The 22,754-nt window shown below is 52.3% G+C and overlaps 1 protein-coding gene across 2 annotated transcripts in view; it reads right to left on the bottom strand.

Annotated features, from left to right (window-relative positions):
* The window catches only part of ABHD2 (abhydrolase domain containing 2, acylglycerol lipase), a 54,847-nt gene that overhangs the window by 7,801 nt on the left and 24,292 nt on the right, over positions 1–22,754 (bottom strand). For both annotated transcript variants that reach the window (XM_084869233.1, XM_084869234.1), the window contains 7 exons: positions 13,503–13,678; positions 10,643–10,810; positions 7,403–7,586; positions 5,232–5,324; positions 4,461–4,571; positions 3,649–3,718; positions 1,264–1,348 (listed from right to left, as the gene is read on the bottom strand). In XM_084869233.1, coding sequence (XP_084725359.1) covers positions 1,264–1,348; positions 3,649–3,718; positions 4,461–4,571; positions 5,232–5,324; positions 7,403–7,586; positions 10,643–10,810; positions 13,503–13,678 — 887 coding nt within the window. The remainder of the gene's footprint in view (positions 1–1,263; positions 1,349–3,648; positions 3,719–4,460; positions 4,572–5,231; positions 5,325–7,402; positions 7,587–10,642; positions 10,811–13,502; positions 13,679–22,754) is intronic.

Genomic DNA, 22,754 nt, shown 5'->3' with positions numbered 1-22,754 from the left:
GAGGCTGGTTGCAAGTGGGCAGCTACGGGGCAGCTGTCTTCCCGGGGGGGGGGGGGGCAGACAGCACCCCCTGCTGGCTGCCCGGGGTGGGCGACACTTCCTGGGGGTCCTTTCTTGCCTGACCCCCTGTACCCTGTCCCTGGGGTCACTATTTAAAAAAAAAATAATACATTTTATTGATTTTTTACAGAGAGGAAGAGAGAGAGTTAGAAACATGGATGACAGAGAATCATTGACCAGCTGCCTCCTGCACACCCCCTACTGGGGATGTCCCCGCAACCAAGGCACTTGCCCTTGACCGGAATCGAACCCGGGAAGGACCCTTCAGTCCACAGGCCGACGCTCTATCCACTGAGCCACACCGGCCTCGGCCCTGCGGTCACTATTGCATACGTTCCTGTGCCACAGCAGCAGAGCTACGGCTGGGTGTAGGGAAGGAGGCACACACGCTGCTTTCTCTGTGTGCTGCCCACGTGGCTGAGGGGGCGGGTGACAGGAGAGAGACTTTACCCGATCCCGCGCGTGGCACACTCTGCGTCAAGGGTCCTCAAACTTTTTAAAGTGGGGGCCAGATCACGGTCCCTCAGAGAGCTGGAGGGCCGGACTATATGAACTACTAATTCCTACTGTAACACCTCGGCTGCGCTCACTGCCCAAAAAACCTGGCGGGCCGGATCAGACTCCTCTGCGGGCCGCATGTGGCCCGCGGGCCGTAGTTTGAAGACCCCTGTCTGCGTGGTGCCCCGAGCTCTCTGCGGGCGGGAGGGCGGGCATGGGTCCTTGTCTGCCGTAGTGTCTACCCTTCCAGCTTGGGGTCCCGAGAGAACCAGAGGCGTACCCCTCTCTCTCCCAGGTAACATGTGGTCCTTACAGAGGACGTGCAGGGAAACGAGGTCCTAGGAGCGCCCAGGTCCCCTCCCGCGACCGTTATCTCTCCTTCCGCTCCCGCCTGCGCTGGCTAACGCTCCCCCGGCCACAGCCTGCTTTCCCAGCTGCTTATATTTTTATCCTCAAAGCAGATGGAGAGGCTGGCTGTCACGCGAGGTATTTTTTTTATTTGTCGCTTGCTTTTCGGGTCAAGGCTGAAGTGTAAATACCGCTTTAAGCCAAACTCGCAGATTTCTTGGAGCCATAACCCTGAGCCGACAGGCTCGGAGCCACAGGGGACCCCGCTCGTAAGGGACGGTCCTGCCTCCTGCACGGGTGGCCACGGGAGGGACAGCAGGCGAAGGGGACAGAGTGGCCGGCAGGAGAGACACTCACCGGAGAGAGATTTTGGAATGCTCAGAAGGCTTTCGTGGACCAAGGGGTCGTCGGCCGCGTTGACCAGCATGAGGGGCACATAGATCTGAACCAAGGAGAGAGAGAGAGAGAGAGAGAGAGAGAGAATGAAGTGATGGCTCTGATTCTGTGGACGCCACTGATCCACGGGTTCAAGTTCACTGCCCGACCTGGTCCCTGCTCGGCGTGCTGGACAGGTGGGTGAGGGGCACCTGGTCCCCGGATGGCCAGCCGCTGCTGTGACTGCGGCCCTGGCAGGCTGGGGAGGGGGGGGGGGAAGATGGGGTGCTCGGACACCCCTGGACCGCCATGCTGGGAGGGCATGCATGCCTGCGTGGGCTAAGCTGGGGTCCCTGGCTTGGCTCTGGGCAGCTCCACAGCACTGGGATGGTGCAGGTGGAGAAACCGGAAGCCTGGGTGTGAGGCTGAGCTAGGAGGGGTGGCCAAACGGCATCCCACAAGCCCCTGCTTCAGCTGCGGGCGGTGGGCCACACCAACAGGTGCTCACTGTCAGGGGTAAATGGACCCCCACGTTGGGGTGAAGAGAGCCATTGTGCAAACACAGAATGAGAGAGAGACCGGTGGTGGTGGTTCAGGCAAAAAAACACATGGGGGCTCCTCTAGCCGGTGTGGCTCAGTGGATAGAACACCAGCCTGCAAGCTCAAGGGTCCCGGGTCCAATTCCCGGTCAAGGGCACATGCCCAGGTTGTGGGCTTGGTCCCCAGTTGGGGGCGGGCAGGAGGCAGCCCATCAATGATTCTGTCTCATCATTGATGTTTTTTTATTTTATTTTATTTTTTAAATATAATTCTTTATTGATTTCAGAGAGGAAGGGTGAAGGAGAGAGAGAGGGGAAGAGAGAGAGAGAATCATTGATCTGCTGCCTCCTGCATGTCCCCTACTGGGGATTGAGCCCGCAACCCAGGCCTGTGCCCTTGACCGGAATCGAACCTGGGACCCTTCAGTTTGCAGGCTGACTCTCTATCCACTGAGCCAAGCCAGGCAGGGGCATCATCATTGATGTTTCTATCTCTCCCTTCCTCTCCTTTCCTCTCTGAAATCAATAAAAATTTTAAAGAAATGTGGGGGCTATGTTGGCCACAAACTTAATTTAATATGCATCGAGTTCATTATAGCTGCTCTAACTGCATTAGTATAAACCCAGTCTCTTTGTCAACACACGTATTCCTCCTTGTTCTGACAGAGAAATATACCAACTATTTTACTGTGATCAGCAGATCACGGCAGGACTTCTTAATTCAGCCCGAGGCACCACGCTAATTAAACCACAAGGGCCAGTCCTGCCCTGCACCAGTGGACAGCACAGGGACTGCACACGGAAGTCGCAATGGGGCAGGACAGCAGAGGGACGGGGTGGCAGAGGGACAGGGTCACAGAGGGACGGGGTCACAGAGGGACGGGGTCACAGAGGGAAGGGGTCACAGAGGGACAGGGTCACAGAGGGACGGGGTCACAGAGGGACAGGGCTGCAGAGGGACAGGATCACAGAGGGACGGGGTCACAGAGGGACAGGGTCACAGAGGGACGGGGTCACAGAGGGACAGGGCTGCAGAGGGACGGGGTCACAGAGGGACGGGGTGGCAGAGGGACGGGGTCACAGAGGGACGGGGTCACAGAGGGACGGGGTCGCAGAGGGACGGGTCGCAGAGGGACGGGGTCACAGAGGGACGGGGTCGCAGAGGGACGGGGTCACAGAGGGACAGGGTCACAGAGGGACGGGGTCACAGAGGGACGGGGTCACAGAGGGACAGGGTGGCAGAGGGACAGGGTGGCAGAGGGACGGGGTCACAGAGGGACGGGGTCACAGAGGGACAGGGTGGCAGAGGGACAGGGTGGCAGAGGGACGGGGTCACAGAGGGACAGGGTCACAGAGGGACGGGGTCACAGAGGGAAGGGGTCACAGAGGGACAGGGTGGCAGAGGGACAGGGTGGCAGAGGGACGGGGTCACAGAGGGACGGGGTCACAGAGGGAAGGGGTCACAGAGGGACAGGATCACAGAGGGACGGGTCGCAGAGGGACGGGGTGGCAGAGGGACGGGGTCGCAGAGGGACGGGGTCGCAGAGGGACGGGGTGGCAGAGGGACGGGGTCGCAGAGGGACGGGGTCACAGAGGGACAGGATCACAGAGGGACGGGGTCACAGAGGGACGGGGTCACAGAGGGACGGGGTCACAGAGGGACGGGGTCGCAGAGGGACGGGGTGGCAGAGGGACGGGGTCGCAGAGGGCCAGAGTTCAGTTCAATAATTAACCGCGTTAACCGCTGGACGGTCTGAGCCCGGCTCTGGAGGCCGCGTCCCAGCGGGCGGAGGCGGGCGGAGGACGGGTGGAGCCGGGCTGCACTCACCCTGTGCAGGTACCGCATGCAGCTCTCCTGCTCGTAGTACTCCTTCAGGGACGCGTAGCCGTGGAACTTCCTGCCGCGCACACGGGAAAAGGACAGAACGCGTGTCACCAGATGGGAACTGCCCGCCCGCTCGGCTCCGTGCGAACCGGCCCGGCACATCGGTGGGGTATGCCTGGCACCGGAGTTAGGGCTCAGAGCCCCGGCTTTGGCGCTGGGCGCCAATCCTGACCCTTCCGCTCACTGCTGTGGGACCTCAGGCAGAGGGTTCGCCCTCTCTGAGCTTCTCCTCTGCAAACGGAGCGAAGGACACGGCCTCCTTAACGGGACTGACATCTCTGACATTGAGGTGTGGCCCAGCCCCGCTACCGGCCCAGAGAAATCACTCAATAAGAGTCATCGATGGCCGAAACCGGTGTGGCTCAGTGGATAGAGCGTCGGCCTGCAGACCGAAAGGTCCCGGGTTCGATTCCGGTCAAGGGCATGTGCCTTAGTTGCGGGCACATCCCCAGGAGGGGGTGTGCAAGAGGCAGCTGATCTATGTTTCTCTCTCATGGATGTTTCTAACTCTCTATCCCTCTCTCTTCCTCTCTGTAAAAAAATCAATAAAAAAATATATATATTAAAAAAAAAAGAGTCATCGATGGTGACTATCGGCAGATGTTACACCTTCCGAGGCAGCGTAAAGCCGGATGTCACCAGGCACTAAGAATCTGAGATCCCAAGGCAGGTACTAGAATTTCTTTACAACAGCCTTCGCGGCAGAGTGACCCGCTGGCCCGCCCGGCCCCGCTCCCGAGCGTGCGCGGACCCACCGCATCACGTTGTCGTCGATCTGCATCAGGGATGTGGCCATGTGGAGGCGGCTCAGGTCCGAGTCCTCCAGTGTCTGGGGCTTCTTCACGTGGTCCCCGAACAGCGCTTGTCTAGAGGGAGGACGAGGCAAACAGGAGGACACGCGGGTGAGACACCAGGCGAATCCCTCGCACGCTGGGACAGAGAGTTAGAGACATCGACCAGCTGCCTCCTGCACGCCCCCTCCTGGGGAGTGCCCGCAACCAAGAAGACAATCATAAAGAGGAGTCCCACTCTTATTCCGAGAGCTCCCGCATGCCGGGCCTGCTCGGACCGGCCAGGGCTGACTGCCTGGAGGCTTCTGAGCAGGAGGGGCCGGGGAGCACGGAGATCTGACACCATGGGGGGGGCGGGCACCAGGCATCATCATTGACGTTTCTATCTCTTCCTTCCCCTCTGAATTCAATCTATATATATAAAAGGCTAAGCACCCATCAGCCAGTGGAGTATGATGTGCAATGACCACCAGGGGGCGCCTGACCGAGCAGCGTCCTACGGGGAGAGAGAGAGGTTCCTGAGCAGGAACCAGCCGCCCCTGGACGGCCTGGGCTTGGGGAGGAAAGGTGTGGGCGCAGTCCCTCCTCTCGGATTCACTGGGAATGGCGAGGGCAGCCAGCAGAGCGCCTGCGTCTCCTCCTGCGTCACGTTCCCCGGAGAACCGGAGGCCTGGCCCTCAGCGCCGCCCCAAGGAGCCGAGGCAGGCCCGTCCCGCCCGAGGGGAGGGGTCGCACCTGTGCGAGAGGATGATCTTCTTCATGTTGTCGGCCATGAGGAAGTTGTAGAAGCGGCGGCACTGGTCCCACTGCATGAAGGTCTCCTGGGCCCTGGAAGAAGCACAGGAGGGGGATGGGGTGCGTGCTGGAGAGGAGACGGGGGCGGGGGGGGGGGCAGGGGGCAGGGCAGCAGGCTGGGCGGCTCCTGCCACTGACGAGTGCCTGCAGAGAGCGGCTCTCCCTGCGGTGGGAGGGGGCTTTGCTGGCGCTCACACTGTAGGGCCCTGGGACCTTAGCCTTAGTGTTCTGTTGCCTCTCTTTTTTTAAAAAAAATATATATATTTTATTGATTTTTTTACAGAGAGGAAGGGAGAGGGATAGAGAGTTAGAAACATCGATGAGAGAGAATCATCGATCAGCTGCCTCCTGCACCCCCCCCACTGGGGGGATGTGCCCGAAACCAAGGTACATGCCCTTGACAGGAATCGAAACCGGGACCTTTCAGTCCACAGGCCAACGCTGTATCCACTGAGCCACACCGGTTCTCGGCCTAGCTTCATATTTTTAAAACATCTTTTTGTAAAAAATTACAGTATAGCTGCCCGGCTGGCGTGGCTCAGGGATTGAGCATCCATCTATGAACCTGGAGGTCACGGTTCGATTCCCGGTCAGGGCACAGGCCCAGGTGTGGGCTCGATCCCCAGTGTGGGGCGTGCAGGAGGCAGCCCATCCATGATTCTCTCATCGTTAATGTTCTCTTTCCGTCCTTTCCTCTCTGAAATCAATAAAAATATATATATATTTAGTAAATCAAAGTATAGTTGACATACTACATTATACGAGATTCAGGTGTACAGCAGTTACCTGACATTTATACACCTTACTGTGCGATGCTGCAATAAGTCAGTCACCCTACAGAGCTGGTAGGACAGTGCTGACCATATTTCCTGTGCTTGCATCCTCATGATTACTTGTTTTATTTATTTATTTATTTTAAAAAATATATATTTTATTGATTTTGTACAGAGAGGAAGGGAGAGAGATAGAGAGCTAGAAACATCGATGAGAGAGAGTCATCGATCAGCTGCCTCTTGCACACCCCCTACTGGGGATATGCCCACAACCAATGTACATGCCCTTGACCGGAATCGAACCCGGGACCTTTCAGTCCGCAGGCCAACCACTGAGCCAAACCGGTTTTGGCTGTTTTATTTTTTTTATGATTACTTGTTTATAATTGCATGCTGGTACTTATTCCCTCCACCATTTTGCTCATTCCCCCACCCCCCCCACCCCCCTTCTCCCCCTCTCTCCTCTGGGAGCCACCCAGGGGTCTTCAAACTACGGCCCGCAGGCCACATGTGGCCCGCAGAGGAGTCTGATCCAGCCTGCCAGGTTTTTTGGGCAGTGAGCGCAGCCGAGGTGTTACAGTAGGAATTAGTAGTTCATATAGTCCGGCCCTCCAGCTCTCTGAGGGACCGTAATCTGGCCCCCACTTTAAAAAGTTTGAGGACCCCTGACTCAGCTTCCTAAACCTTCTTGGCCTCAAATCCATCGCCTTAGTTTGCCAAATGTGCGGACCAGGTGCTCTTGCCACCAGCAGATGGCGCTGCTGCCGCAAAATGAAAAAAAAGGCTGCCTGCCAATTTTGTTCGTTGGAAAAACACAGGCTTAGAGAAGTCGGTTTTCGGCTCTCCAAAGAAACGTCAATCGTTGTGCTGTTGGTATTTGGCTCTGTGGACTAAGGAGTTTGCCGACCACTGAGATCTAGGGTCGTGAGGCCCAGCCGGCAAACTCTGGTTAGCCCACCATCTTCTGTGTGTGTGTGTGTGTGTGTGTGTGTGTGTGTGTGTGTGTCCCGCGTACAAAAATTCCTGCAGGACAAACAGAGGAAGGCTTTCCACAGACTCCACAGGGAAATGGCCGCTGGGTAGGAGCTTTGGCTCGCTCAGCTACAGATCTGGTCCGAATACAGTCGCTTGTCCCAGGCTGAAGGGTCTGACAGGGCCACTCCTGTGTGTATGATGTGCAAGCAACGGCCCAGAAACCTCTGCTTGGCCTGCAGCCTCTCCCGGGGTCGTTGCGAAGCGGCGTGAGGTGCAAGGGGGGCCCCTCAGCAAACACGCGCTAACGGAAGGGCTGAGGGGAGACGGGGGTGGGGGCCCGGGGCGGGGGGGGGGGGCGCTCACCTCAGCGCGCTGTACCCCTGGCACACGCTCACGCAGCACAGCACCTTGTCTTGGTTGGCCTGCGTCTCCCCCAGGTATTTGCACACGATGTTGCCGCCCAGGCTGAAGCCCACGACCACCAGCTGGGTCAGGGGGTATGTCCTCTTGATGTAGTTGACCATGGCTCCGAACTCCCAGGTGCAGCCTGCGGGCGGGCGGAAAGGTGAGGGCCTGTCATCATGTCAGGCGTGACAAAGACCGGAGAAGATGTGACACTGGGGTGGGGGGGGAGGGATTGCTAATCGGATGCCGAGATATTAACAGAGGGAAGTGTGTGTGTGTGCAAAGAGAGACAGACAGTGTGGCTCAGTGGATAGAGCGTCGGCCTGCGGACTGAAGGGTCCCAGGTTCGATTCCGGTCAAGGGCATGGACCTTGGTTGCAGGCACATCCCCAGTAGGGAGTGTGCAGGAGGCAGCTGATCGGTGTTTCTCTCTCATTGATGTTTCTAGCTCTCTATTCCTCTCCTTTCCTCTCTGTAAAAAATTAGTAAAATATTAACAAATAAATAGATGAATTGCGATGGAAAAGGATGACACGGAGTCTGACATGCTGACATGGAACAACTCTGTGCCATCTCTCCCTGAGGGGCAAAAACAAGGGCAAAGGAGCACTGGCACCATCTCATGCGTGTACTTGGGCTCTCCAGGGATTATATGTGCACACGCATCTGATTGAATAATCGCTGAAAAGCGGTAGCAGTCATTAATTTTCTGGGGAGGAGGCGGCGGACTAGAGTGGGACAGGACATAGTTTTTACTCACTGTCCTCGGACTTCTGCACTGGCTATTAAAAAATAGATAACAAAATTATTTTAAAATAAATTTTTATCTTATTATTTTAAAAATATATTTTATTGATTTTTTTTTTTTTAAAGAGAGGAAGAGAGAGAGAGGAATATAGAGTTAGAAACGTCGATGAGAGAGAATCATCGACCAGCTGCCTCTTGCACACCCCCCACTGGGGATGAGCCCGCAACCAAGGTCCATGCCCTTGACCGGAATCAAACCCGGGACCCTTCAGTCTGCAGGCCGATGCTCTAACCGCTGAGCCACACCGGTTTTGGCTTAAAATAAATTTTTAAATTAAAGTTTGCTTTCTCGCCACCTGATTCCTTTCAGACACATCCTCCTTTCCTCGGGTCTGAGACTAATTATTTGAGACCTCGAGCAGCTGTCCGGATGGCACTGGGGCGGGTACCAGCCCCAGGTCTGCCACGCTGCTGAGGAGCGATTACGGCTAATTGGCCTGGCGCTTTGGGAGGCGCGGTGTAATTAAATGCAAATGGTGTGGTCTGGATGGAGGGCCAGCCTGCCTGATGCAGGACAAGCTGCCAGTGTTCTGCAAAGCGCTGCCTCTCTCCCCGGCCAGCGACAGGCAAGGAAGGACGTGGTGTCTGCCCAGCGCCAGGCCCGGCCGGCCTTCTGGGGGAGGATCAGGGTCCTCCCGGGATCTCCGCCTGACGCCAGTCACCAAAGCCGCCGTGTCTGCGGGCCCCTCCCCGGGCCGGGTCACTAAGAGCCTGGGCAATCTGTTTGTTAATACCAGGAGGGTTTTAATGAGGTCCTGGGTATCTAATCCCTGCGGAATTAGCACCAGTAACAAGCTTTGGGTCTCTAATCTTGCTGCAGCTTCTTAAGAGCCGCGATGAAATACGAGACACTAACCTGGCCCCAGCGAGATGAGGGTAACAGGGACACCTCGGAGGGGCCACCTGCTGGGGACAGGAATGTCCTGTGTTTTCAAGCTCCCCCTACACAAAGGCGAACGTAAGGCTGCCAAAAGCCACTATTTCTTTTTCTTTTTTTAAATATATTTTATTGATTTTGTACAGAGAGGAAGAGAGAGGGATAGATAGTTAGAAACATCGATGCGAGAGAAACATCAATCAGCTGCCTCTTGCACACCCCCTTCTGGGGATGTGCCCGCAGCCAAGGTACATGCCCTTGACCGGAATCGAACCCGGGACCTTTCAGTCCGCAGGCCGACGCTCTATCCACTGAGCCACACCGGTCTCGGCTATTTCTTTTTCTTTTAAATATATTTTATTGATTTTTCACAGAGAGGAAGAGAGAGGGATAGAGAGTTAGAAACATCGATGCGAGAGAAACATCAATCAGCTGCCTCTTGCACACCCCCTTCTGGGGATGTGCCCGCAGCCAAGGTACATGCCCTTGACCGGAATCGAACCCGGGACTTTTCAGTCTGCAGCCGAAGCCACTATTTCCAATGCCACTAGCATGACTAAGGAGGTTCCGGTGCTCGGACATGGAGACGGGTGGTTCCTTGTGGCTGGAGACTTTGAGTCATGGCTGTGTCCCGCACACCAGGCCGGGGCCTGGCACATGGGTGTGCCACCAATGTTAGCTGGGTAAGAGGGGCGTCTGAATCATGTGGAGTGAGAGCACACCAAGACCTCAGAATGGGAACGCATTGGAGAAAGGGCTTTTAAGGTGATGAAGTTTAAATGGGGTTGTCAGGGTGGACCCTCGCCCAGTATGACTGGTGTCTTTTAAAGAAGAGATTAGGCCCTAGCTGGTGTGGCTCAGTGGGTAGAGCATCGGCCTGTGGACTGAAGGGTCCAGGGTTCGATTCCAGTCAAGGGCACATATCCGGGTTGTGGGCTTGATCCCCAGTAAGAAGGCAGCCAATCGACGATTCTCTCTCATCATTGATGTTTCTATTTCTCTCTCCCTCTCCCTTCCTCTCTGAAGTCAATAAAAATATATTTTTTAAAATTAATCATGACATTCTGTGCAGAAACAAAAGCCGAGTTCCCCTGTGAGCTTCTGTTTCTGCCCCTGTGACATGGGGTGGTTACAGGGCCTGTCTGTGTGTCCCACTGTCTCTCTTTTTTATTTTTATTTTTATATTTTATTGATATTTTTACAGAGAGGAAGAGAGAGGGGTAGAGTGTTAGAAACATCGATGAGAGAGAATCATCGATCAGCTGCCTCCTGCACACCCCCTACTGGGAATGTGTCTGCAACCAAGGTCCATGCCCTTGACCGGGAATCGAACCTGGGACCTTTCAGTCCACAGGCCGACGCTCTAACCACTGAGCCACACCAGCTTCGGCTGCCCCACCGTCTCTTGAGGACTGGCACAAATTCTAAACCGAGGAGAGGCAGGTGGGAGTCACAGCGCCCTCGCAGGGGGGACAGGGACCGGGGGACCCCTCGCGGCTGTGCCCCCCGCTTACCGTAGGTGAACATGCGTGGCGAGGTGAGCTCGATGTTGGGCAGGGCGCCCAGGTGGTTGAGCACGGCGCAGCGGTAGCCATTTTTCTGGGCATAGTCCACAAAGGTCCGGATGTACTGCTTCTCGCTGTGGTTGGCAATCCCGGGACAGATGACCATGGTGATGTCATCTGAGGGGAGCGAAAGAGATCCCAGATATATCCATAAATAATGAGCATCACAATAAATCAGGACATGGTGAAACGTACTGGCTTAGGAAACAGCAGGAGGAACTTGAACATACATCCTTCAACATTTTCTTCAATTCTCTGGGAAATAATATCTGTCCCCTCTAGCTGGAGCTGCCTCTCACCTTTTTAAAAATATATATATATATTTTGCCGGGACCGGTTTGGCTCAGTGGATAGAGCGTCGGCCTGCGGACTGAAAGGTCCCGGGTTCGATTCCGGGCAAGGGCATGTACCTTGGTTGCGGGCACATCCCCAGTAGGGGGTGTGCAAGAGGCAGCTGATTGATGATTCTCTCTTGTCGATGTTTCTAACTCTCTATCCCTCTCTCTTCCTCTCTGTGAAAAATCAATAAAATATATTTTAAAAAAATAAAAAATATATATATTTTATTGATTTTTTTTTTTTTTACAGAGAGGAAGGGAGAAGGATAGAGAGTTAGAAACATCGATGAGAGAGAAACATCGACCAGCTGCGTCCTGCACACCCCCCACTAGGGATGTGTAACGGGGCACGGCGGAGACATAAATATTTGAAAGATCAGCTAGGAGACTTATAAACACGAGGTGAACTCCTCGACTATCGTTTATTCATTCTTTCCGGGACTGTCTATTGGGAATCTGCCGTCTGGACTCTGGAGAGTCTCCCATTCCAGCAGACAGATACTCAACAAGCACACAGATAAGTTTAGAGTGTGGCAGGTACCCTCAAGCACAGAACCGGGAGCCGTGATGGATTTCCTGCTAAGGCACATGTGTCAAACACAAGGCCCGCGGGCCAAATCCAGCCCGCCAGGCCTTGCAATGTGGCCCGCACCGCGCTGTCATCACTGCACTCCGCTGTCAGTTTATGACATTGTCACTTTATGACTGTTCAGTAAACCATTCGGCCCGCGATTTAGGCTGGATTTTAGATTTTGGCCCCTTCTCTGATTGAGTTCGACACCCCTATGCTAAGGAAACACTTATTAGGAGCGGGGGAGGGGGGGTACTGTGCCTCTGAGGAGGGGCCATCGGAGCTGAGAGCTGATGACAAAAGGAGGCAGTCACGTGATAGTCAGGTGACAAGCATTTCAGACAGAGGGAACATAAAGTAACCCTTCGTCACTAGCTACTCAACAGTTCTTTTTTTTTTTTCTATTTAAAATATATTTTATTGATTTTTTACAGAGAGGAAGGGAGAGAGATAGAGAGCCAGAAACGTTGATGAGAAACATCAACCAGCTGCCTCCTGCACCCCCCACCACCGGGGATGTGCCCGCAACCAAGGTACATGCCCTTGACCGGAATCGAACCTGGGACCCTTCAGTCCGCAGACCGAAGCTCTACCGCTGAGCCAAACTGGTTTCGACTCAGCAGTTCTTTTCCTTTAAGTAACTGAGAGTTAGAGTATGTTTAATCCACCCATAAATTTAAAAAAATATATATTTTTATTGTTTTCAGAAAGGAAGGGAGAAAGAAAGAGAAACATCCATGATGAGAATCATGGATCGGCTGCCTCCTGCACGCCCCCTACTGGGGATCGAGCTCACAACCCGGGCGTGTGCCCTTGACGGGGAATCGAACCGTGACCTCCTGGTTCATAGGTTCACGCTCAACCCCTGAGCCACGCCTGCCAGGCCACCCATAAATATTGACCGAGCTTTTATAAAACAAAACTGGGTGCCTCGGCACACTACGGAATTCAAAAGACTGTTCTCTTCCGGTCGGAATGGCATTCAGATGGGGCTGCCATCTAACTCCACTTCCTCTAAGCTTTCATTTGTGAAACATTTTGTGAGTATTCATGGTGCAGGCGGGACAGAGCACTAGGAATAAGAGGAGTCAGTGAGAAACAGGCATTCCAGCCCCCTGCCCGATACATAGACCTTAATGTGTCTTTTTGTGCATGGAAACCTAAGAGGGCACCTAAGAGCCTTTATCGGCTGCTATACAATCAACACAACCAGCCTACACTGCATCCCTAAGCTTCAGCTCCGTCATCAGTAACGTAGGGACAATAAGGCCCCCACCTGGTGAGGGTCAAATGATGTGATAGTACTAGAGGCCCGGTGCACAAAATTCGTGCACTGGGTGTGTGGGTGGGGAGCCCCTGGGCCCGGCCTGTGCCCTTTCGCAGTCCGGGAGCCCACAGGGGATGTCCGACTGACGGCTTAGGCCCGCCACCACCTCTGTGCTCTCCAGCCTTGAGTCTGGCTCCTGCATTGAGCATCTGCACATCACAGTGAGCAGTTTGAGTGGCCTTAGCATATCATTAGCATATTACACTTTGATTGGTTGAATGGACAATTAGCATTATTAGGCTTTTTATTACATAGGATATATAAAGCCCGGCTTCTGCTGCTGTCATCAAGCTAGAGGCCTGGTCCTGGGGAGCCTGGGCTCCGAGTTCTCCCTCAACCCTTTGCATGAAGCTTCTGTCTCTCTCAAGAGGATTAGAAATTGCATTTGACAACGCCCGTGGGCTGTACGTGGTGACCGGCCCCAGGCGGACCTAAGCCTTGTCAGGTGCTCCTATGTGACGTATCTCAGCAGATTTCTGACCGGGCCCTGGATACTGTGCACACGGTGCTCCCTCACTGACTAGTGCTCCTTCTCCGAGGGATGGCCCAATCGTACGACTTATACTCGCTCACCTCCAACACAATGCTCAGCCATGGGCTCAAAGAGGTCGAAGGTTGAAGTGGCGCCATCGGACATGGTGATGAACTTCCGGTGCCCGTACGGGTGTGGTGACCTCACCCTGCCCATCTTCCCGTACAGAGCTGTTTGGATGTGTCCGCTTTTCCCCCAGATCAGTGGCGGGATGTATCTAAGAAAGAAGGAGACGAGATGTCAGTGTTCTCCCCATTCCTCAAAAAACGCTCTCAAAAACCTTTGTGCAAAAGTCTTTAAAGCTATTTAAGATGTTTCCTGACAAATTCTGTACACTAAACATAAATGAGATTTTTAATTTAATTTTATTGATTTTTTACAGAGAGGAAGGGAGAGAGATAGAGAGCTAGAATCGTCGATGAGAGAGAAACATCAACCAGCTGCCTCTTGCCCACCCCCTACTGGGGATGTGCCCACAACCAATGTACATGCCCCTGACCGGAATTGAACCCGGGACCCTTCAGTCCCCAAGCCGACGCTCTACCACTGAGCCAAACCGGTTTCGGCCCTTCCCCCATTTACTAATACATCCTGTATCAGATTAGCTTCAGCAATTAGCCAGGGCGTGCTTATCTGGACAGGATTTCAAATTTAGGGTGTTCAGGAATTCAACACAGGTTATTTCCATAACGTAGAATAAAAAGAAAGCAATACATTATAAACAAATGCTACATGACAGGGTAGCCTCGTCAAATGAGTGAATATACATAAAGCAGTAGCAAAGAGCCGACACTCACTAATGCTCACTTTTTTTTTTTTAAACATATTTTATTGATTTTTTACAGAGAGGAAGGGAGAGGGATAGAAAGTTAGAAACATCGATGAGAGAGGAACATCGATCAGCTGCCTCCTGCACACCCCCCACTGGGTTTGCCTGCAACCAAGGAACATGCCCTTGACCAGAATTGAACCCAGGACCCTCGAGTCTGCAGGCTGATACTCTACCCACTGAGCCACACCGGTTTCTGCTAATTCTCACTTCTTCCCCTTCCCCTACACGACTGTAGTGGCTACTCCTTTCGCCAGACCTGCTCCGTTACCCTGGGAAGGGCTGCAAACTCTTCTGAGAGCCTGTGAGTGCGTTGGGCGTGTGTGTCGGGGCTGGGAGGGCATTGTAGGCCCCACAGAATGTGCTGGAAGGGCTGAGCAATGTAAATATTTGTTGAACTGTTGAAGGATAAAGGCTGGTCAGCCTACGCAAGGCATGACGCCACCTTAACAAGCGTCCTTTGTGAAAACTTGGGAGTGACTGGTCCTTGGGTAGAAAGCACAAAACCCACAAGCTAATTACTGGGGAAACGAGACACTCCAGGTTGCTTTTAGGAAATGTTTACTACATTTCACAACCACAGTGCAAGAGGATCCCCGTTGACTGAAATGGCTATTGGTTTCTCTCCTGCAGCAAGAGCGTGATGGCCGGCCAGGGTTTATGTTCTATATAAACTAGAGTTCTGGCCGAAACCCGTGTGGCTCAGTGGATAGAGCATCAGCCTGTGGACTCCAGGGTCCCGGGTTCGATTCCGGTCAGGTGCATGTACCTTGGTTGCGGGCACATCCCCAGTAGTAAATCTGAAAATACGAAGATATACTGACAAAATAATATGCACCCTAACAATGGGAATTCGGCTGTAGCATGACTGGAGTCTGGTTACTGTGTTCTTTCAGTAAATAAAATTCAGTCTGAGATAAAATTGAGGATATGTACAGGTGCGCGTGCATGCGTGCGTGCGTGCGTGCGTGCGTGTGTGTGTGTGTGTGTGTGTGTATGTATGTGTGTGTGTCTAAACAACTGCCTTGAGATCCCCTGAGACCTCAGTTCATCGGTGCACAGTGGAAATTAAACAACCTTTAATTTTATGACAATTACCACCTACTGATCAAACACTGCTTTTTAATTGACATCCCAATCACACACCGGGGCTTACAAAATTGAAACTGTGGACAGTATTCGCTGCGCTGGGGCTTTTTGGTGTGCTTTTACTGCTTATGTAACGCATCCACGTACCAAAAAAGTTGCAAAACAAAAAACCAGAATCGGTGCCCGGCCACCTGGTTTAGTTAAGGGAGGAGAAATATGGGCCCAAACCATGACCAGCTTAGAAACGTATAAAAACACACAAGCTCTTAAGAGATGCCACTGAAGCCGGAAGCAGTTTGAGCGTCGGCCTGCGGACTGAAAGGTCCCGGGTTCGATTCCGGTCAAGGGCATGTACCTTGGTTGCGGGCACATCCCTAGTAGGGGGTGTGTAGGAGGCAGCTGATCGATGTTTCTCTCTCATCAATGTTTCTAACTCTTTATCCCTCTCCCTTCCTCTCTGTAAAAAATCAATAAAATATATTTAAAAAAAAATAAAGAGATGCCACTGAAAAGGTCCATGGAAGAAATGCTTTACTCTAACTACCTGCTTGGTACAGCTGCCAAGACCCACCTATTCCTGTCCCCACAAGCCCTTTGTCCCCACGGGACCAGCGGCCTCCGCCCCCTGCAGGAGTGCAGGCTGCCCGCGGCCGGTTTGGGCTGGCAGAGTGCGGTGGGAGGAATGCGGTCAGATCTGGGCCTGGCCTTTCTCAGGCTGGAGGCCTGGCGGCTTCTGGTACCTCCCGGGCCTGGCACCACGCTGCCGAGGCCGGGACTCATTCCCTGAGGTGATAAGGAGTGGGCCTAGAGCAGAGGTCGGCAAACTCATTAGTCAATAGAGCCAAATATCAATTGATGAGAGAGAAACATCGATCAGCTGCCTCTTGCACACCCCCCACTGGGGATGTGCCCGCAACCAAGGTACATGCCCTTGCCCGGAATCGAACCTGGGACCTTTCAGTCCGCAGACTGATGCTCTATCCACTGAGCCAAACCGGTTAGGGCTCAATGCTGTTTTTACTACACTAATTTGCATGTACTTCACGTGTGTGTGTGCACGTGTGTGTGTGTGTGTATGTGTGTGTGTATATGTGTGTGTTTGTTGTCTTTTAGCTATTCTTAGAGTTAGCATCTGGGCTTGTTTATCGCTAATTCTCTGAAAGCGGAGGCGATTCTCCTAGTTTACTAACCGTATGGGGTTCTGTCACAGTGTACTGGGACCAGTGGTTAGTCAATGCTGGTCACTAAGAAAGCAGCTAGACCACAGCACAATGCAGAGGCCAGCCTGCCCTTGTCTTCTGAACCTATTTTTAAAAATATATATTTTATTGATTTTCCACAGAGAGGAAGGGAGAGGGATACAGAGCTAGAAACATTGATGACAGAGAGACATCGACCAGCTGCCTCTTGCACACCCCCTACCGGGGATGTGCACGCAACCAAGGTACATGCCCTTGACCGGAATCGAACCTGGGGACCTTTCAGTCCGCAGACCGATGCTCTATCCACTGAGCCACACCGGTTTCGGCCTGACCCTGTTTGTAATCAGCACCTGGCTGTGCTAACAGAACTGCCCCTGGGACAGACAGCAAGGGAGAATCTAGACACCCCCCTCCCACCATACACACACAAACGCGTTCACATGAGCAAGGACAGATGGTTGCTGGGCTGGTTTAGGGAGAGTTGAAAAAACAAAGGTGACTCATGCTCTTCTTTGGCCTAAATCGGTGGGTGACTAATTCTCCCTGGGGGGGGACTCGGGTCCCTTGGCTGTAGATCAAACCACAATATAGTTGGGGAACCCAGAATTAGATCTCAGAGAAAGAGGCCATTTCTGAGCACTCATCTCCGAGTGGAGGACTGGGCTAGTCAGGGCCTTCATTTAGGCTCTACAATGACTCTGAGCGATGAAATCACACCCATTTTACAGATGAGGAAAACTGAGCCTTGACCTGCCTGGTCTCACAAAGACCGGATTCAAGGTCAGGTCTCTGAGTTCTGTCCAGAGCTTTCTCTTTCTGTGTCATGCTCAAGACGGATTTTTTGTTTGTTTGTTTTGTAAGAAATATACTTTATTGATTTTTTTTTTTTTTTTTTTTTTCAGATAGAAAGAGAGGGTGATAGAGAGTTAGAAACATCGATGAGAAAGAATCATCGATCAGCTGCCTCCTGTACACCCCCTACTGGGGATGTGCCCGCAACCAAGGCACATGCCCTTGACCGGAATCGAACCCGGGACCCTTCAGTCCGCAGGCCGACGCTCCATCCACTGAGCCAAACTGGTTTTGGCAATGCTCAAGACGTTTTAACTAGAAGTCAAAATAATGAACACTTTTTTTTTTTTTTTTTTATCCTCACCCAAGGCTATTTATTCATTGATTTTTAGAGAGTGGAAGAGGGAAGTCAGAGAGAAACATCGATGTGAGAGAAACGCGTACATTGGTTGCCTCCTGCACATGCCCTGACCAGGAATGGGCCAGAGGAGGCTGCAACCGAGGTACGTGCCCTTTACTGGAATCGAACCCGGGACCCTTCAGTCCACAGGGCAACGCTCTATCCACTGAGTCAAACCGGCTAGGGCAGTGGTCGGCAAACTCATTAGTCAACAGAGCCAAATATCAACAGGACAACGATTGAAATTTCTTTGGAGAGCCAAAAATTTTAAACTTAAACTTCTTCTAACGCCACTTCTTCAAAATAGACTCGCCCAGGCCGTGGTATTTTGTGGAAGAGCCACACTCCAGGGGCCAGAGAGCCGCATGTGGCTCTCGAGCCGCAGTTTGCCGACCACGGGGCTAGGGCAAAATAATGAACATTTTTCTGCCTGTTTTTTTTTTCTTTTTCCTGTCTGATCAACGGCTAGAATGTTCTATTAAATTCTGTTTAGCCAAGTTGATAATGGAATTTGCCGGAACTTCTCTTTGGTGATATTCATGTACTACATTAAACAAACAAAAAACCCCAAACACATTTCTTTGATTTTACATGTGTTTGTACAGCTGTAACCAGCTTTTTTGATGTGAGTGAGGTTTTTCTGCAGGAGTTTCCATCTGGGGGTAATGGATGAGAATACTCACACTTGATTATCCCTCTGATCAGGCCAGAGTGTTAATAAAAATCCCACTGAGCGTGTCCCCGAAGAGAACGAGGCCCAGGAGAGGGTCGATGTTTCTCTCTCATTAATGTTTCTAGCTCTCTGTCCCTCTCCCTTCCTCTCTGTAAAAAATCAATAAAATTATATATATATATATATATATATATATATATATATATATATATAATTTTTATTTTTTTACAGAGAGCTAGAAACATTAATGAGAGAGAAACATCGACCAGCCACCTCCTGCACACCCCCGACTGGGGATGTGCCCGCAACCAAGGTACATGCCCCTGACCGGAATCAAACCCAGGACCCTTCAGTCCGCAGGTCGACGCTATCCACTGAGCCACACCGGTTTCGGCCTCCTACCCTTTCTTACTGCCCGTCTCTGGTGGATTGGCTGGCTCTCCCTCCCCTCCCACCTGCCCCAGATCCCTACCCGCCTTCCTCTCCCTTCCTCTCCGTACAGTCTGGCCTTGGGCTCACACCTACGTTCTGCTGCCCCTTTTGTTCCTGCCCCCCTGCCCCTCCCACAGGGGGCCCCAAACCACACAACGTTCCCTGAGAAAACAGCTTCCTCATCTGACTTCCCTGTTTCTGTCAATGACCCCATTCTTCTCTCAACAGCTCAGCGATCTGTGACTCAGCCCATTCCTACAAGCCCAGGGCCATTCCATTATCCTCCGCTGCCTGCTGGTGACCTCAGCGCCCACCCTCTCCCCTTCCCCACCCTCCCCTGTCCCTCAGCTTACTCATTCTGACCTAGAGCATCTACCCACACGAGAGGGCACTGCCCGCGGGCAGCAGCGCCCGGCCACAGCGCATGCAGAGAATGTAAGCAGTCTGTCCGTAAGCCTCTCAGAGTACAGTCCGGGGTGATGACAGATGGACAGGTGGGGAGATACGGTTCCAGCCCCTTGCAAGAGCCAAGGGGGCAGACGAGGGGCGAGAGAAAATGCTGGAGGAGCGAGGGTGTCAGGAGGCCGTGAGGGACATGGGAATGGGATGGACAGAGAAGGAGGAAGAAGATATGAAAGGAGTGTGTGTGTGTGTGTGTGAGTGTGTGTGAGTGTGTGTGAGTGTGTGTGTGTGAGTGTGTGAGTGAGTGTGTGAGTGTGTGTGAGTGAGTGTGTGTGTGTCTGTGTGAGTGTGTGTGTGTGACTGTGTGTGTGTGTGAGAATGTGTGTGTGTGTGTGAGTGTGTGTGAGTGTGTGTGTGAGTGTGTGTGTGTGAGTGTGTGTGTGAGTGTGTGTGTGAGTTTGTGTGTGAGTGTGTGTGTGTGTGTGTATGTGTGTGAGACTGAGTGTGGCATACAGACAGTCGACAACCCAGAAGAACAGGTTACTGAATATGAAGGGGCTGGCTTACAGGCATACATATTTATTTTTTACTGAGAATACTTTTTTTTTTAAAGAGTGCTTCTTGTGCATTTTATTTTATTTTATTCTTTTTTTAATTCTTTTTAAAAATTTTATCGATTTTTTACAGAGAGGAAGAGAGAAGGATAGAGAGTTAGAAACATCGATGAGAGCCGAGACGGGTTTGGCTCAGTGGATAGTGGGTCAGCCTGCGGACTGAAAGGTCCCGGGTTCGATTCCGGTCAAGGGCATGTACCTTGGTTGTGAGCACATCCCCGGTACGGGGTGTGCAGGAGGCAGCTGATCAATGATTCTCTCTCATCAATGTTTCTAACTCTCTATCCCTCTCTCTTCCTCTCTGTAAAATATCAATAAAATATATTAAAAAAAAGAAAAAAAAGAAAGAAACATCGATGAGAGAGAATCATTGATCAGCTGCCTCCTGCACACTCCCTACTGGGGATGTGCCCGCAACCAAGGTACATGCCCTTGACCGGAATCGAACCCGGGACCTTTCAGTCTGCAGGCCGACGCTCTACCCACTGAGCCAAACTGGTTTCGGCTCACTGAGAATACTTTAACGAAATACCAAGTGCAGATCCAGGAGTCAAATCAAACCTACACACCAGCCTCCAAACGCACAGCGGAAGACGGTGAATAATAGAGAAGGTAAACATTAACAAACAAGGAGAAGTCCGCACTGCTATGATGCGGCAGATCTCACCATGCAGAACGTATATGCAGTTTCTGACTTCCTGTTAACGAGGAATTACTGGTCGAGCCTTGATGACCAGGCTGAAAACACCAGGCCGGGGTCTTGCCGGCAGCAGACATTGGTACATGTCACCAGAGAGGCGGGCTGGCTGTGGCAATGGCATCAGCAGCCAGTGAAAAAAATGGAAAAATAGCCGAAACCGGTGTGGCTCAGTGGATAGAGCATCGGCCTGTGGACTGAAAGGTCCCGGGTTCGATTCCGGTCAAGGGCACGTACCTTGGTTGGGGGCACATCCCCAGTAGGGGAGTGTACAGGAGGCAGCTGGTCGATGATTCTCTCTCATCGATGTTTCTAACTCTGTCTCTCTCTCTCTTCCTCTCTGTAAAAAATCAATAATTTCCATTTTTAAAAATGGAAAAATATATCAGCTGCTGCTTTGCATGGCCTCTCCCTAACTGGAAGGCCACAGAGGGTTCTGGATGAACCATGACCTCCAGGAGGGCCGCCCCACCTGCTCTGCATCATAGACGCTCTTAATAGCCACCTCGGAAGCTAAGCTGTCTGTCTGGCTTGACGCCATGTGCCCACGCTGACCTGCAGCCCAGACTCTATGATTAGATGCTGGCACAGGGAGGGGCCTCGGGGTGTGTGTGTGTGTGTGTGTGTGTGTGTGTGTGTCATAAGCTGCCACCAGGGCTGACTCATTCCCGTGGCTCACGGTGACAGGGCACGGGGTGACACGGCTTGGCAGGCGGCTGCCCGAGGCAGATGGAGAGCTCCCGGGAGCACACGGACCTGGGGAGAGGGCAGGCAGGCTAGGCCCGTGGTCGGCAAACTGCGGCTCGCGAGCCACAGGTGGCTCCTCGGCCCCTTGAGGGTGGCTCTCTCACAAAATGCCCCGGCCTGGGCGAGTCTATGTTGAAGAAGTGGCATCAAAAGAAGTTTAAGTTAAAAAAGTGTGGCTCTCCAAAGAAATGTCAATCGTTGTGCTGTTGATATTTGGCTCCGTGGACTCATGAGTTTGCCGACCACTGAGCTAGGTCACTTGGGCGGTAACAGGGATGGCATCTCAAAGGGTCATGGGAAAAAATCAATGGGTCAAGGATGTATCAATAACAGTTTAGCAACTCAACCTCTGCCCCTTGACAGTTTGGATTTGGGCTATTTCATCAGAAACACAAGCAATTTCAAGCCGGGACCGGTTTGGCTCAGTGGATAGAGCGTCGGCCTGTGGACTGAAAGGTCCCGGGTTCGATTCTGGGCAAGGACATGTACCTTGGTTGCGGGCACATCCCCAGTAGGGGGTGTGCAAGAGGCAGCTGATCAATGATTCTCTCTCATCGATGTTTCTAACTCTCTCTCTCTCTCTCTCTTCCTCTCTGTGAAAAATCAATAAAATATATTTAAAAAAAAGAAAAAAGAAGAAACACAGCAATTTCAAGATGAGAAAGGGACCTCACCGATGCTAACCATCTATCCTTGCTCTCGATGAAGATGATGTTTGAGTCTTTCATGTTTCGAGAACTCTCTCTTACAATGAGAGTTTCCGGGGTAAATGTGCCCTGCAGGTCTGGTGCCTAAAACACGAGCATCAGGTCTCACAGATCCGCTTACCGGCGGTTAACAGCTTACCGCACGCATCTACGGGAATATTTGCACAGTTCTTAAAACAGGCCGAGTCAGGTCGATGGTATTAAGACGCTAGGCAATTACGAGTTCATCCTATAAAAAGGACAAAGCTATAGTGTTCAGCCAAGGGGGAAAAAGGCTCTAAATCTGATCTGGAATGTGTCCGTGAGCAAAAGGGAATTAGGAGGAATTTAAGCCCGAGATAATGAAATCCTTTTCAACTTTAGCTCACTATAAATAAACTGCACTGGCTCCCCAAATTCTACATAAGGGGGGAGGGGCCTGGGGGTGGCCATCTGACCAGAAGGGGGTGTATGAAGATGGTTTTTAAAAAATATATATTTTATTGATTTTTTACAGAGAGAAAGAGAGAGGGATAGAGAGTTAGAAACATCGATGAGAGAGAGTCATCGACCAGCTGCCTCCTGCACACCCCCTACTGGGGATGGGCCCGCAACCGAAGTCCATGCCCTTGACCGGAATCGAACCCGGGACCTTTCAGTCTGCAGGCCGACGTTCTACCCACTGAGCCAAACAGGCTTCAGCAGGTCTGTGCCTTTTACTACATACATG

Source organism: Pipistrellus hanaki (assembly GCF_964339955.1).
Source record: "Pipistrellus hanaki genome assembly, chromosome: 21".
NCBI lineage: Eukaryota > Metazoa > Chordata > Mammalia > Chiroptera > Vespertilionidae > Pipistrellus > Pipistrellus hanaki.
This window is presented reverse-complemented; position numbering and strand designations above follow the sequence as displayed.